Source organism: Giraffa tippelskirchi, chromosome 13 (assembly GCF_054371585.1).
Source record: "Giraffa tippelskirchi isolate mGirTip1 chromosome 13, T2T-mGirTip1v1.2.pri, whole genome shotgun sequence".
Lineage (NCBI taxonomy): Eukaryota > Metazoa > Chordata > Mammalia > Artiodactyla > Giraffidae > Giraffa > Giraffa tippelskirchi.
In genome coordinates this window covers 52,051,972-52,068,298 of record NC_137287.1, presented here as the reverse complement: position 1 = coordinate 52,068,298, position 16,327 = coordinate 52,051,972, and the positions used below count along the sequence as shown (strand labels likewise).

Sequence of the window (16,327 nt, the reverse complement as noted above, 5' to 3'; positions counted from 1 at the left end):
CATTTCATTCTTTTTATGGCTGAGTGGTATTCCATTCTGTGTGTGTGTATCACATCTTTATCCATTCACCTGTGGATGGACATTTAGAATGTTAATAAGTGTTAGTAAATTATAAGAGCTATTCTTGCCTGGAGAACTCCATGGACAAAGGAGGCTGGTGGGTTACAGTCCACAGGGTCACAAAGAGTTGGACATTCAACAGTCAAAACAGTCTAGAAACCACAAATGTAGACAAGGTAGTTTCTATATTGCAGGTCTTTTCATAGTCTTCAACATGCTGACATGCATTGAGAAGCTCAGGGGAGGTTGAAGCATGTGGCATTTCTCATTTTAATTGACCAAATCTTTTTTTTTTAAGTTGTTTTGTTTGTCCTTTTTTTCATATATAAACCATTTTAATCCAACAAATTATAATTTGGGGAACAATCTCATATCCTATCCAAAAGAATTGAAACATATAGTTTAAAGTTTTGCTTTTGATAAATTATAATCATTATTATAATGAAAGATAAACACTAGTAAGATAACTTTTGAAAAATGGAGCTTGAGTTTCTTAAATTCATGGCAACACAGAGTTTTTGAAGGAATATTCTTTCATTTCAGAAAATGTTGCCTCTCAGTTTTTGACAGTAGATTCCATGAGCAAAAATGTGTATCTGCCTCATTCCTAATGATGTTTTGTTGTCATCTGTCCTTTCCACCACTGTTCCCAAGGTGGGTATATTTATTGAGAGAGAGGCAGAGAATGTCTCAGAACTGCTGCTTTGTTAAGACAAAAAGAAAAGAATAACTGACTAGCCAGTGGCAAAGACTGAAATATCTTTTTAATCAAGTATAAAGACAAGGTCTCCTAACAAGCTTTGATAGCATTTAGCGGAAAGTTTTCTCTTTCATGTAAAAGTTAGCTTTCTTTCTTATCCAGAAAGCACAGTAACACTCACATACACATCTGTGCATACACAAAACCACACACATGTACATACACTCAGACACTGTTTTAGACCCAAAATGAATCTGCAAGACAACATTTCTCCCAGCTTTCTCTATGATTTATGATGTTTTTGTGATATTGGAAGACTCATAAAGATCTAAGTCTTTCAAGAGACATGTTTTTCCAAAGCCGTTAGATTGCTTCAGTTTACCTAAACTATCCATGAATGCTTTTGATGCCAACCACTTTCTGAGGCAGAGTCATTACTAAATATTCACTCAGTGTGTGCGCTCAGTTTCTCAGCCGTGTCTGACTGTTTGCAACCCCATGGACTGTAGCCTACTAGAAGACTGTCCATGAGATTGTCCTGGCAAGAATACTGGAGTGGGTTGCCATTTCCTCCTCCAGGGGATCTCCCTGACCCAGGGATTGAACCCAAGTCTCCTGCATCGCAGAAGGAGGTGATGGTCCGTGCTCAGAAGGAAAATATTTTTCTCTTTTTTTCTTTGAGGAATCATATTATGTGATCTGATAAGATAAAATAGAATCTTGGCAGTTAGAATTATACTTAAACATTCAGAGCATTAAGAGGTTGGTATTAACGTGTTTGTGTGTGAGTGTGTTAGTCACTCAGTCATGTCCAACTCTTAGCGACCTCATGGAATGTAGTCCCCCAGGTTCCTCTGTTCTTAGAATTCTCTAGGCAAGAATACTGGAGTGGATAGCCATTCCCTTCTCCAGGTGATCTTCCTGACCCAGGGATTGAACCCGGGTCTCCTGCATTGCAGGCGAACGCTTTACTGTCAGAGCCACCAGGGAAGCCCAACATATATAAAATAGATAACCAGCGAGGACCTGCTGTATAGCACAGGGAACTAGACTCAATATTTTGTAATAACCTATAAGGGAAAAGAATCTGAAAAAAGTGGTATCTATCTATCTATCTATGTATATCTAGAGAGAGATCTGAATCACTGTGCTGTACATCTTGTACATCTGAAACTAACACAACATTGTAAATCAACTAAACTTCAATAAAAAAATAATTCAGGGCATATGGTCACCATATGAACCATAGTAAGTTTCTTTTTACTTGATGAAAAAAAGGCAAACTGTATGGTAGGAAGCGTGGTACAGAGAGAGAACTGTTACACAGGAGGGAAAAGGATGAGTGAAGATGGAAGAAAGTAAAAGGTCCTAGGGCCAACTGACATTCCCAAGCAAAGCAAAATGAGCATCTTCAGCCCACTGCTTCTTGAATTCTTGTAATACTTTCATGTTCCTCCCAAAGTTAAATGCAAACATGTAACTACAACATATAAGATGAAACATTACAGACTATACCTGCGTCTCCATTCTTAGCTTACAGAACCCTCTTTCCCCCACTATGGCTCCATCTCATCATAGCCTTTTCTGACCATCGTTTTATGTATGGCGGCTCCTCCATTCAATGTCTGTCTGGCCCCTTGTCATTAATCCATAACACTTAACAGTAATCTGTAACCGTGGACCCCTCTCTTTTCTTTTGCATCCTTACTTTTTCCCCAGCTCCCTCTACTATAACTCAGTTTCGGAGGAAGGACAACATGTACATTGTCCATCATCTTCTCTTCTAGTGATTCATACGAAGTCTGGCCTTCACAAAGTACAAGTTAAAATGTATTTAAATTTAAAAATTTAAAAGCACCAATGAAAATGGTATTATGGTCATCAACTGATATTTACTATATTTTAACTCTTTGTAAGACCTTCCACAAGAAGAAGAAGAAAACATTGCTCTTGGCCTTTAAGAAATTTACAATTAAGATGGAAAAATGAGATCTATAGGCATGTGTTACATAACAAATATCAGTCATAATAATACTAATTGCAGCTAATATTTATCTAATCCTTATTATCCATTAGATTCTATTCTAAATACTTTACATGTTTTCATTCATTCCGTGCTCATCTATGAGAGAAGTGCAGTTATCACCCCACTTTACAGACAAGAAAAGTAAAGCATGGCAATAAGGTTGTGGTCAGAGGCCACTTGGCTAGGATGTGCCACAGCTAACAAACCAGACAGAGTGACAAGTACAAAAGGGAAGATACACAGGAGCACATTAAAGGATCTTGGGGGCAAGGAGCATCTCTGGTGTGGAGTTACTTGTGACATGTGGGTAGAGAATAGGAGTTTTGAGCTGGAATCTGAAAGCTGCACAGATGTCACAGAGAAGAAATAAGCTGTTGTGGTTGGGCTGAATAGCATCCGTGAACAGTTGGAAGTAGGACATCAAAAAACCTATTTTCCGTTCAGCGAATAGATTCACTTGGCCTCAGTGATAGATCCATTCATCTACTTAGTAATGCATTGTTAAGGTAAAGCCCTGATTGTCAAGAACTCTGAGTGCCAAGCTAAGAAATTTGGGTCAAATCAACAAAAAGCAAAAATTTTCAACTCTTGGATGCTGTTTGGGTATAAGTAGCTTTTTAGTGTGATAGTTGTTGCAAATTTATCATTCTCTTTCTCCCTCTAATTCCTTCTCAGAAAATCCTCTCTGATTATACCTAATTAGGCTTTTCTTCTCCTTAGCCATTGCTATGCTTCACTATATGCCAAATTAGATTTTCAAGTTTCTAACAGATTGTGCTTTACAAGCTGCAATTTCCCATCTTCATAACTCCAGCCTTCAAATAAACATATCTTTAATTATTTGTGTAAGTCGAGCTAATACTCAATTCTCTAGAACAGCACTGTCTGATAGAAATAAATGAGAGCCACATATATAACTTTAAATTTTCTCATAGTCACATTAAGGAAGAAAAAAGGTGAAAACAATTTTAATAATCTATTTAGCCAGTATATCCAAAATATAATAATTTCAATGTGTAGTTAGTATTAAAATATTGATGAAATATGGTTTATTCTTTTCTCAGAAACTTACTGGCATAGTTCTCTACTACAAAGAGAACTGGTACTCTGCCACTCACCCTAGTACCACTGCAGAAATATTTAAAGTACCAATATGCCTTTTAAAATTATGTATCTATCAATTATTAGGCTGTAGCAGGCAGCATCTTGCATCTTCCTTATGGCATATGGGATCTTTAGTTGTGGCATATGACATCTAGTTCTCTGACCAGGGATCTTCAGCGGATCTCGAAGTCTTAGCCACTGGACCACCAGGGAAGTCTGCTGAAATGTTGTTTTCTTTTTTTAATCTTCTGGGCTCATGGCATGTGGGATCTTAGTTCTCAACCAGGGATTGAACCCATGCCCCCTGCAATGGGGGCATGGGGTCTTAACCGCTGGACCACCAAGGAAGACCCATGAAGTGCTTATTGATACATGGTGTTTGGCAAACAGTTAACTTAACTCCTCTCCTAGCCAGTGTGATGGTATTTGGAGATGGCCTCTTTGGGAGGTAATTGGGGTTATATTAAGTCATGAGGGTGGGTCCCTTCATGATGGGATTCTTGTTCAGTCGCTAGGTCATGTCCAACTCTTTGCAACCTCATGACTGCAGCATGCCAGGCTCTTCTGTCCTTCACTATCTCCCAGAGTTTGCTCAAATTCATGTCCATCATGTCGGTGATGCTATCTAGCCATCTCATCCTCTACCATGCCCTTCTCCTTTTGCCTTCCATCTTCCCCAGCATCAGGGTCTTTTCCAATAAGTCAGCTCTTTGCATCAGGTGGCCAAAGTATCATAGCTTCAGCATCAGTCCTTCCAATGAATGTCCAAGGTTGATTTCCTTTAGGATTGACTGGTTTGATCTCCTTGCAGTCCAAGGAACTCTCAAAAGTCTTTTCCAGCACCACAATTCAAAAGCATCAGTTCTTCAACGCTCAGCCTTCTTCATGGTCCATCCAACTCCATGTCCGTACATGACTACTGGAAAAACCATAGCCTTGACTATACAGACCTTTGTTGGCAAAGTCATGTCTCTGCTTTTTAATATGCTGTCTATGTTTGATTAGTGGCTTTATTAGGAAAAGGAATAAAGATCTCAATTTCTGTCTCTGAACACACACTGAGGAAAGGACATGTAAGCACACAGCAAGAAGGCTTCCTTCTGCAAGCCAAGAGGAGGGCTCACCAGAAGCTGAAACAGCCAACAACTCAATCCTGGACTGCTCACTCCCAGAGCTATGAGAAAACCAATTTCTGTTGTTTAAGCTGTTTAGTCTATGGGATTTTGTTATGACAGTCCTAGCAGACTAATATAGTCAGTTGTTGCATTAGGAAAGTCTATTATGATTTCTAGGCCTTTTAGTTAAACCTAGTCTAAAATAGTAGTAGATTAAAGTAAAATCTTCCTGGAAATAGAAAATAACATTTTACATTAATCCATAGTATATTTCCCAAGGTCCTCATAAAGTAGCATCTCACGGTATTTAGTTTTAAAACATTTTTCTTAGCTTATAAGGCAAACCATTGCCCTCATCATACAAATGCTTCTATACACCCCATTTCCTGTTATACCAGATGTTGCCTGATTTTTTTTCCCCACTAGGGTCAGTTTTAAAAATGAAGTTTATTAAACTTGTTTTGTTATGCAAGACTATGCTGTTCCCCTCTTTAACTTTCTCTAAGTTTCTTGGTCCACTATCTTTCCATCTGTGTACAAGGTTCATGAGGATGCTGGACAGTGGAAATGGCTAGAAAGGTAAATACTCTTTTTTAAAAAATGGATGTAAAAAGATATGAAAATAATTCTTAAAATAATATTTTAAAAAGCACTTTTGAAATGTTTAAAGTATACATACACAACAAAATTAGAAAATGAACTTGCAAGGTCCAGCATGAGAGTCACACTCTCAACTTGGTTGGTTGGAAGGTCAGAGAATGAGGAAAACATTTCATTGAGCCTCAAAAACTTAGTCATTTGAGAGACAATAGCCCCTCCATCAGTTCTTCTAGAAATTCAGCTAACAGCCATCCACTCAAGGAGCATCCGAGACTTTTTCTTCTTTTCCTCTTTCTACTCTCCTGATGCTGCCAAGTAACTCTTGATGCTTCTCTCTTCTACTCCATCCATGGCTTCTGTTTCCTCCTTTCTCCTTGAGTAAATCTCTGCCTTTAAGCCACTCTCTGCTTTGAAACTTTCTCTGTATATTTTACCACCAAACACTCCAAGTCAAAGGAGCTGGTGGATTCCTTTCATCATAATCAAATATGAATTCTCTCCTGGTAGGTGGGGGTCTCATGAGAGGCCACCTTAATTCAGAGTCTATTGGCCAGTCTACAGGTGACTGCTCAAGATCCACCCTTCACCAGTCACCTGTGGTCTAGTGCTCAGGATTACATGGTACAAAACACCTCTTTCCCCAACTTTCTCTCATTAGATGGCAGGCATTGGCTCAATGTTCCCTAACAAAAGGCAGCATGGCATAAGAGAGCTGTAGTCAGGAGAATAAAGGCAGCATTCACATTTTTGCTATTAAGTAGTGAAAACCAGGCTATTGACTGTCTTGGCTGTCTTAGCTTGAGCTCTCCAGAAGCAAATTCTGAGATAAGGATGTGTGTACAAATTGTTTATTTGGGAGGTGGTCCCAGGAAGCCACAGGTGAGGCTTGGAGAAATGGGGAGGACATCCAATAAGGGGTACTGTAATGAGCAGGTTACTTCTGAGGGGAACTGGGGCTCCATTCCTCAGAGATATGTATAGAGAATATTCAGAACTGTTTGCCTAAGAGGTGGGGAAAGTGAAGTCTTCCCTCCTGGATCCTTTGGGAGTCAGGAAGCTGTACATTTGCTCCTGGGTACTTCTGGCCCTTCTGGGTCAAGAGTGCTTTTCATCAGAGTCTAGGGAAGCAGCTCATCTGCTGGAACCATTTGTTGCAATCTCAGGGAGATTCCAATGGGTATGAGGGATAGGGGAGGCTGGCTACTGTAAGGCTTAGCTGACCTCTCTCGTATTGTATTCCAACTGCTCTAGCTCTCAAGAGATCAATTCTCTGTAGATCTTAGAGATGGGCTTGGGTTGAGAAAAAGTAAGAGAAGAGTGGAGTGAATCCAGCTTCAAGACTCCCAATACAACAAACACATAGGATTATTTAGAATGGCTGAAGCTGCGATTCAATTTGAATATCTCATAGTAGAGGCAATAGTAAGTAGCTTATGGTAGATCCAAGTAATGAATCCTTCTGCAGCCATCCAAATTAAAAAGTGTATCCAACAACTTGTGGGAAAGTTAAAGGGAAACAAAAACAGGAAAAAGGAAGCACACCCATTTTCACTTGAGTGAGTCTGTGGATCTTTCTGGATGTGAGGAACAAAGAGATGCTCAGGAGAAGTCCTCCAGCTCTTCAGAGCTCACGTAAAATGAGTAACTCTCACAAGGGCTCCAAGTGCTTACCTTAGTCTACAGACATGTCCCTTTCCATCATTTGGAAAGCAGACTTAAGTTGTGCTCCCACAGAGCAGGTTATGACTGGGTCCTTGAAGACTGTAGGAAGCCCTGGATCTCAGCAGGTGAGCTCTTGACATCTCAGCCCCTCTCTCCAAGTACCTGCCTGAAAACAGCCAGAGCCCAGAAGCTGAAGCAGCTATGAATCTGTACATAGACTCTGTCTATTGCCTCAGCTTCTCTGTGGAATAAAATAATCAAGAAGCATCCAGCTGCTAGGCTTTAACTCTGCTCAGAGTGAAGATCCAAATACCCCTCTGCATCTCTTCTTAGGCAATGGTCCTCTCAGCAGTACTGTCTCAAAGACTTAGTATTATCAGATCAAATTAAACCAAAGTGTAAACAAAATTCTTCTCTTTTCCCTGATTTATAGATGGACTACTTTTTAAAATATTTATCTGGCTGTGCCAGGTCTTAGTGTGGCACTTGGAATCTTGATCCTCATTGTGGTGTCTTTAGTTGTGGCATGGGAACTGCTAGTTGCAGCCTATGGGATCTAGTTCCCAGATCAGGGGTCAAACCTCGCATTGGCAGCTTGGATTTTTAGCCGCTGGACCACCAGGGAAGTCCCTCAGTGAACATTTTAATAGAATTGCAAGTCAGTCTGTATTTGGAGCCATAGCTGCTTTTCATGCTTGTGCCCTGGTCAAAGTTTTCTCTCTCTCTCTTTTTTTTTCATGATTTAAAGAGAGCCTGCAGTGCAAGGCTTAGCAAGGGAGAGGGAGGCAAGAAAAGAAAGGCATCAGAGGATGGAGGTCAAGGATAGCAGGTCACAGACAGCCAAACAAGAGCAGATTTGCCTTTGTTTACATTGCCAAAGGGGAAAAATTAACTTGATGGAAAGGGTAATTAAGCATTTCTTTTTCCATCATGGTCCAACCCGGTTTCATATCCAGCTGTTCTGTTTCACATTGTGATGCTCCTTCATGGAGCTGCAGAATGAAAGACAGCCAGTGTATCATTGATGTCACACAGCACCACTTCCCCCAATGTTAACTTTTACTTTATAAATAGGGAAAATCTATGTAAAAACTCAAGTAGCCAGATAGCAAGTGAAGAGTAGAAAGGTTTACAGAGTTGTTGTCTGGAAGGAAGAGATAATTTGAACAATTCAGCAGATTAGCGTTATAAAATGTTCAAGAGGGATTATCTGCCTAGACATCTTCAGGTCCTAAGACGCTGAAACTGAGATTATAGAAAGTGAATGGAGTTTCTAGTTGCACATCTGGAACCACACCCCCAGAGTAGTGTCCATCCACTCATGATCAGTTCTCTTATTTGCTTATATTTGCAAAAACAACTTGCAGAAGAATTATCACCTCCAGTCTTGGAATAAGCTGGATGACCCAGGTGTACTGTTTGGGATTTGGAATACCTTTTCTAACAGAAACAAAGTTAGGGACTTCCCTGGTGTCCAGTGGTTTGAGACTCCACACTTCCACTGCAGGAGACATGGGTTCCATCCCCGGTGGGGAACTAAGATCCCACATGCCATGGGATGTAGCCAAAAAAAAAAAAAAACAAAGTTAATAGACATGATGGTATTTCTCTCCTCTGTGTCTCAAAGACTCTTAGAACCTAGATTCCGCAACTCTGGGAATGATTCTCCGCCTTTTAATGGGGGTTAATGAGAGCATAATGGAGACAAATGACTAACCATAGCTCACCTGCCACCGCTCAGAGCAACATCCTGTCCTGTGCACCTGGTTCCTTTTCAGGCAAATGCAGTCCAGTCTTTGTATCCAGCATCACAGGTACCACACACAGTTCAGAGCATTGCCATCTGAATCCTCTGGAAACATATTACAAGATATATTTTTCCTGTATGTATGGAGGTTTCATCACTGCAAAGCTTCAAGGAGACCCTAGTTGGCTGTAGAGACTCTAGTTTATTGTGAATGATCACACTGTTCAGCTGAAAGAAAAACTGCTTTATTCCAATTGCTTCACACATTAAACCAGCTATTCAAAGGAACAGGCCAGGATAAATGTTTTCCTTGGTTTAATCAGTTTACAAGAATCAAAGAAAATCCTGATGATTGTGTGTCTGTGTGACTTTTGTGTCAAGCCAAGGTACTCACATGAGGAAACTTACATGTTACAGAGCAAGAATATTTTATGTGTAGGTGTTCATGCATGGTATTTATTTTGTTTGGACCCAGTAGAACTTCTGCACCCAAGTGACCTCTTGCCTCTACTCTCAATAGTAGGCAGGGATTGCCTCTCTTACTAGATGGATTTAGATCACCTTCTGGCTTGGAAATGTTCTCAAAGACAGTTAATCATCCATTCGCAAAGTGATTTTTGACAGCTGGATTATCCTCCTCATTTATTAAATAAATCTCCACATTGTTTTGAGCTATTTGCTCAAATCAAATCTTCCTTAAGAATTCAAGAATTTCCATCACTGATGAATTTATGGATGGACATCAGATTCTATAGCTGGCTCCTCAATTATAGTACTAAAAATCTTTTGTAAAATGGCAGTGTCAATGGCATACATTTCTATAGTTATTTTTAACCTTGTTGGGGTCACATATCCCCATAAGAATATGATAGAAGCTCTCTCCTCCCAGAAAAAATGAACATATGAATATAAGCACACATTTGCATATCATTTCAAAAAGGTTTGTGGACCCCTAGAGTATATTTAGTGATGCTGTAGGGTTAACAGCTTTTGTTCTAAGGGGACGTTTTCAAAAGAAAGAGTATTTATTTTGATTTATAGTCTAGATATGTTGATTAAAAATTCAATAGTATCATCATTTATCATCACAGCTTAAATCTATACATGTACTAGCCTGTGTAGACATGTGTGATTGACTGCATTAAAAATGACCTACTGTTTAGAATTTCTGTCTTTAGAACTTTGGCTTGGCTATTCAATTTAATATTTGCCTTTGAAAAACTTGTCTAATAGGATATTGACCTTAAGGATTTTGAAAGTCAAGATCTACATATAAATTTAATTCAAATTCTTTATTAAAGTAATATTGACTGAATCTCAGAATTAGGTGATAACTCTTCTACATTTCTTGAACACTATCAAATGATAATTTTTAGAATTAATTAAAATGTGAATCCAAGGTGATTCAAGAACTTAGTATAATAAATAACAAAACAACAACAAAAAAGACTTTAGTATATACAACTACAGTTTTCATGGTAGTTTATGAAACTTACAAAGGAAAAATAACCTCTTTTAATGACTATACACTGTATATATTTTCTCTCTTTCTCATTATGAATAATGACTTTATATGCACATAGAGTACAGTTTTCATCACCTCCAAAGCAGAAAAACTCCACTGTCATTTCAAACCTTTGACTACGTGTAATGTAATAGGAACCAAGTAAAACATTCAGGATCAAATTTAGTCTTGCAGAGTTCATGAGACTGGAAATTCACATAGCTCTTTGAATAGAAAAGCTGTGGTGGAAGCAATCTTCCATAGCCACCTGGTTTTTTGTGCATGCTGTATCAGCTTATACTTTCTGTCTTCCTTTATTACTGTAAATAAAACAGATGCACATACGTGAAAGCGCTTCTGGGAAAAGATTTACATACAAGACAAGATGAACTTGTGGCTTTGGTGATGGGTCATGTGATGTGAAATCTTTGTCATCACATAAAAACATGTATTTCACACAGAATATATTCAAACATTGTATTTCTAGGATGCATAGTTCTTTATATATTTTATCTCCAAAATTAGGGCATATCTTTAAAATTTAGAGTGTGTTATAGTTCATTTGGTCTCATTTTTTAAATTCTACATCAAATAGTAGAGCAAATAACAATTGATGGTGACTTGGATTCACTGAAATACATTGTATACATTACAGCACATAAGATCAGAAAGTCCCTTAGCAATGTTGTAGCAACTCCTCAAGGAAATTGAAATTTAAGTGTCATTTAACTTGCCAAAGACACAGCTTTTGGTGACAAAACTGGCATGGTCTAGTAATTAATTTTTTAAATAGTTTCACCCATTTTGTGTGACTCATAGCACCGTAAACTTATAAACTCACTATCAATCACTTTTCAAAAGACCATTTCTTAGGTCATATTTCGTTCATGAAACATAATGTTTATGTAAATTATAAAGTTTAGTGAATTATTCCTGAGTATAAATGAATAAATTTTAACTGCATACAAAATCTTGGATAATTTTGAAAGAAATGAGTGTTGTACCAGAGTACATATCAAATGATACCATTTTCTATAAACTAGTAAACCTAAAACACTTTCAAAATTAAATTTAGCCTGGTCCATATAGTACCTTTTTAAAATTGTTCATTTTCAGCGTTCATGTATAAAAAGTATTCAGATGATATTTTTTTAATTCACATGTTAGGTTCAAAATTAAAAAGGCATATTTTAATGGGAGCTGGTTTAAAACAGTTTGACTTAAGTGAGATAACAGTTTGGGAAGTGTGTCTGTGCTAAAGTTTTGCTTCCAAATTTGGACTTTGAAATTTATTGTCAGTCTCAGAAAGAAATAAGAAGCTGTGCAGATAATTAAACATTTGCCTCGGGGGAATTATTTGCAGTTAATTAAAACCATACACTTTGGGTGTATACTTGCTTCACTGGTTATTAAATCTGAATCATATGTTAACTACCCAGGTTTCTCACTTGCCCATCAAATGTTGCTAGTGGCAAGTTGGAGAAACAAACTTTCTCATCATGTTCCAAATAATATTGTTTGAAGCTGTCTCCTTGTTTCGGGGGAGGGGGGGTGACAAAAAAGTGGGTAAGAGAAACAAATCAAGAATGATTTATTTTAGATTCCAACTGATTCAGCTCTGTTAGGGGTTAAAACACAACTGAGGAGCATGAACTCAGTAGAGAAACCATTTGTAAGCAACAGATGTGCTGGCCTGCCATCCCCTGCTCTCTCCACGGCCACATGCATACAAGGTTAGCTCATGGCTTTTTGGTATCTTTGGATCACATTTAACCTCCAAAATCACTGCAGATGGTGACTGCAGCCATGAAATTAAAAGACACTTCCTCCTTGGAAGAACAGCTATGACCAACCTAGACAGCATATTAAAAGCAGAGACATTACTTTGCCAACAAAGGTCTGTCTAGTCAAAGCTATAGTTTTCCCAGTAGTCATGTATGGATGTGAGAGTTGGACTATAAAGAAAGCTGAGCACCGAAGAATTGATGCTTTTGAACTGTGGTGTTGGAGAAGACTCTTGAGAGTCCGCTGGACTGCAAGACGATCCAACCAGTCCATCCTAAAGGAAATCAGTCCTGAATGTTTATTGAAAGGGTTGATGCTGAAACTGAAACTTGAATACTTTGGCCACCTGATACGAAGAGCTGACTCATTTGAAAAGACCCTGATGCTGGGAAAGATTGAAGGCAGGAGGAGAAGGGGACAACAGAGGATGAAATGGTTGGATGGCATCACCGACTCAGTGGACATGAGTTTGAGTAAACTCTGGGAGTTGGTGATGGACAGGGAGGCCTGTTGTGCTGCAGTCCATGGGGTCGCAAAGAGTCGGACACGACTGAGCGATTGAACTGAACTGAACCACGTGAAAAATATACACTAGATTGTAACCTCTTTGAGGGCAGAGATGTGTTGTTTTGTTCACTGTTGACTCCCCAGTATCAAGAACCATGTCTGACATAGAGTTGGCCCTTAATAATTATTTGTGGAATGAATGAAAGATTTATTTTCTGTCATCCTACTGATCTACTCACGTGCTCTTCCTGGTGATTTTTGAAGAGTCTCCAGAGAAGTTTCAGACATCCAACAGGGGACCATTTCTAGTTTTGCAAGAGTCCATAAGTCACTGGAATCCTTTTAGCCACATTATTTCCTGTAAAGTACATCATCATATGATTTAAGGAAAAAAGTGAACTTATACTGATCCCACGTTTAAATATGCTGCACAAGGGAGAGGGTGAAGTTGCATAGAACAGAAGGTCTGTGTTCCCCCTTTGCTATTGTTCTACTGGTATAGTTCCTGAGGAAGGTGATTTTGATTATCACTGGATTTCAAAGCTCTACATCTGGCCTTTTCAGGGACTCAAGGCTCCCATATATGCACAACAACAATAATGGAAGCATTAAGGACATTAAGATTATATTCCTTTAATCTTCTCTATTTTGCTTCCTTTCATATCGTTCTGCACAATTCTCCTAAGACTTTCACTGATGCATAAAGCTTGCTTATATTTTCTTCTTTGTTGTAAAAAAGATGTTCCAACTAAATCCTTACCATTTTTACCTTGTAAACTTTGTGAAAACATCATATGTAGTACTTTAAGAAAAGCTTATTTATTGATGAAGATATTAGAGCATTTTAATGATTTTTTTTTAAAATAATAAAAATTTTTCCCCAAACACATATCTGTTCTTTGAGTGCTGGAGGCTGCTGTATTTCCTGGCTAAAAACACTGACTAAAGATTTTATTTGTTTGTTATGTCAGATTCTGCAGAGGATGACAATATAGCAAAAGACAGTGAAGCAACAGATCATTCTGTGTGTGACCAAAAGCATCCCAGTGGTAAGTTGTGGGACTTGTTTGTTTTCTGCTAAGGAATATTACATTTTATAAAACCCAGATTTTAGTTTCTCTGGAATCTTGAACAACTCTGGGATTTAGGGACGCCTACCCTTCACACAGTCAAAAATTGGTGAACAACTTTATAATCAGCTCTCCGTATCTGTAGTTCCATATCCAATGATTCAACCAACCACAGCTTGTGTTGTACTGTAGTACATATTTGTTGAAAAAAAAATTGCGTATATGTGGACTGCACAGTTCAAACTTGTGTTGTTCAAGTGTCAACTTATTTTATTAGTGCTAGATACCAGCTGATTGGTCAGTCAGTCAGTTCAGTCGCTCAGACATGTTCAACTCTTTGCAACCCCATGGACTGCAGCACTCTAGGCTCCCTTGTCCATAAACAAGTTTCAGAGCTTGCTCAAACTCATGTCCATTGAGTCAGTGATGCCATCCAACCATCTCATCCTCTGTTGCCCCCTTCTCCTCCTGATTGGTAGCTGCCACATTTAGAAGGGGTATCTGCTCTCCACAGTCCTTGCTACTCACTAATTTTGTACCAGGCTGGCTTCATTTATTTTTGTTACCTGATTGAGCTCTATAGGCATTGGATTTGCAACTGCTGAAAGGAAAATATGATACCAGTGAGAATAAATGTGAAACATGGAGACAGTAGATCCAAAAGATTAAATTTGCATCTCCTTGGAATACCAAGAAAAGATAACAGAACAAACAGAAATGAAGCCATCTTAAAAAAAGGAAAAGAAAAAAAATTTTTTCCTAATGCAAACCAGTTCCTCCACCCAAAGCACAAGAGTGCATGTTATATTTATAGGCAAAGGTAATGAAAACTCATATGAGAACAGAAACCTACAAATCCTCCTGGAATTTCTGAAGATCAATAATAAAGGAAGGCTTTTAAAGCATCTTGGAAATTCAAAACCAGTTTATAACTAAAATCACCAAAATCAAATTAGCCTTCTTCCACAACTCTAAATTCTCAAAAAAAAAAAAAAAAAAAGGAGTAACATTTCCAGAGCTCTAACAGACACTGCATCTATATTTAGTTAAGTTATTATTCATGCATGAAGTCAAGAGGAATATTTTCTCAGGAATAGAAAGGTTAAGAAAACATGCTACCCAAAGTGTCCTTTCTGAAGAAACTAACAAAAGGCCTGTGCAAAAACAATAAATACAGAAAGAAGGAAACATTCAAGACTGAGAAAGGCACAGTTGAAAGGACTATGTGATAAGAGACCCATTTAAATATATGAAAATGTTGGAATAATTGTTTCAAAATTAGTATCAAAAGAGCTTACTTAAATGGTTGCTTTTACCTTTGAAAATTATAGTATTTTTTTTAATGAGAAAGAAAAAGAAGGAGACAGTTTTTCTTTCAGCAATGAGAGACTAAATAATATAGACCATTACTCCGACTGGACAACCTGGACTACACACACACACACACACACACACACACACACACACACACATCTTTATATATGTATATAAAGATGAACATAGATAGAATTTGAAGCAATTTTTACCTTAGGGCATTTGCTGATTCCGCAAAAGGCATCTTAAGTCCCACTGCTCAAAAGGGCCCTGGTAATGTGATATTTTGGGTTGAAACCCAAAAGATGTATATCTCTGCAGGAAGGATGAAACAGATATAGATCAGCCTTCTGAGAGATTGCTGCTCAGCTTTAAGTCATCTCAATCCCCAAATTAAATTGAGATCAACCCAGATTACCAGTCCCTCTATGTACCTGAGAAAAGCAAATGTAAATTATTTACTAGATGAAAGAAAGAAAGAGCATTGTAAATGCCAGAAAATGTAACAGCCAGAAAAAAATAAAGAAACAAGGTAACATGTAAAACAATCAAGTGTAGCAAACCCACTTGGGCTGAAAATGTTAGTGTTATAAACCCAAAGTATAAAACACAAAGACCATGCAAACCAGTTCCTCCACTGACAAGACAAGATTGAAAATTTTAGCTGAGAACTGAGAATGCAAAAGAGAAAAAGAAAAAGTCTAGAAGTAAAAGATGCCACTCTAAAATGAAGAATTCAGTGAATAGGTTTATGGCTTATTAGATGCAAATGAGGGCTTCCCTCGTAGCTCAGTTGGTAAAGAATCTGCCTGCAATGCAGGAGACCCGGGTTCTATCCCTGGGTCAGGAAGATCCCCTGGAGAAGGAAATGGCAACTCACTCCAGTATTCCAGAATTTGTGACCTAGAAGTTAGGTCAGAAGAATATATCTAAACTCAAAAACAGGAGAGAAAGAATGGCAAAGTAAAGAAAGAGAGAGATGTCAGGATAAAATGACAACATCTATTGCATGTATAATTGGAATCCTGGTCAGAAAGAAGAGAGGGAACTGGGCAGGAAAAATATTTGAAGAAATTTTGGTGAGAAATTTCCTACAATGAGAAGGGATATCAAGTCACATGTTCCAAAAATCC

The 16,327-nt window shown here is 38.2% G+C and overlaps 1 protein-coding gene across 2 annotated transcripts in view; it reads left to right on the top strand.

Moving 5' to 3' along the window:
• MACROD2 (mono-ADP ribosylhydrolase 2) overlaps positions 1–16,327 on the top strand; it is a 2,278,672-nt gene that overhangs the window by 2,143,192 nt on the left and 119,153 nt on the right. For both annotated transcript variants that reach the window (XM_081556519.1, XM_081556518.1), the window contains exon 14: positions 13,782–13,859. In XM_081556519.1, coding sequence (XP_081412645.1) covers positions 13,782–13,859 — 78 coding nt within the window. The remainder of the gene's footprint in view (positions 1–13,781; positions 13,860–16,327) is intronic.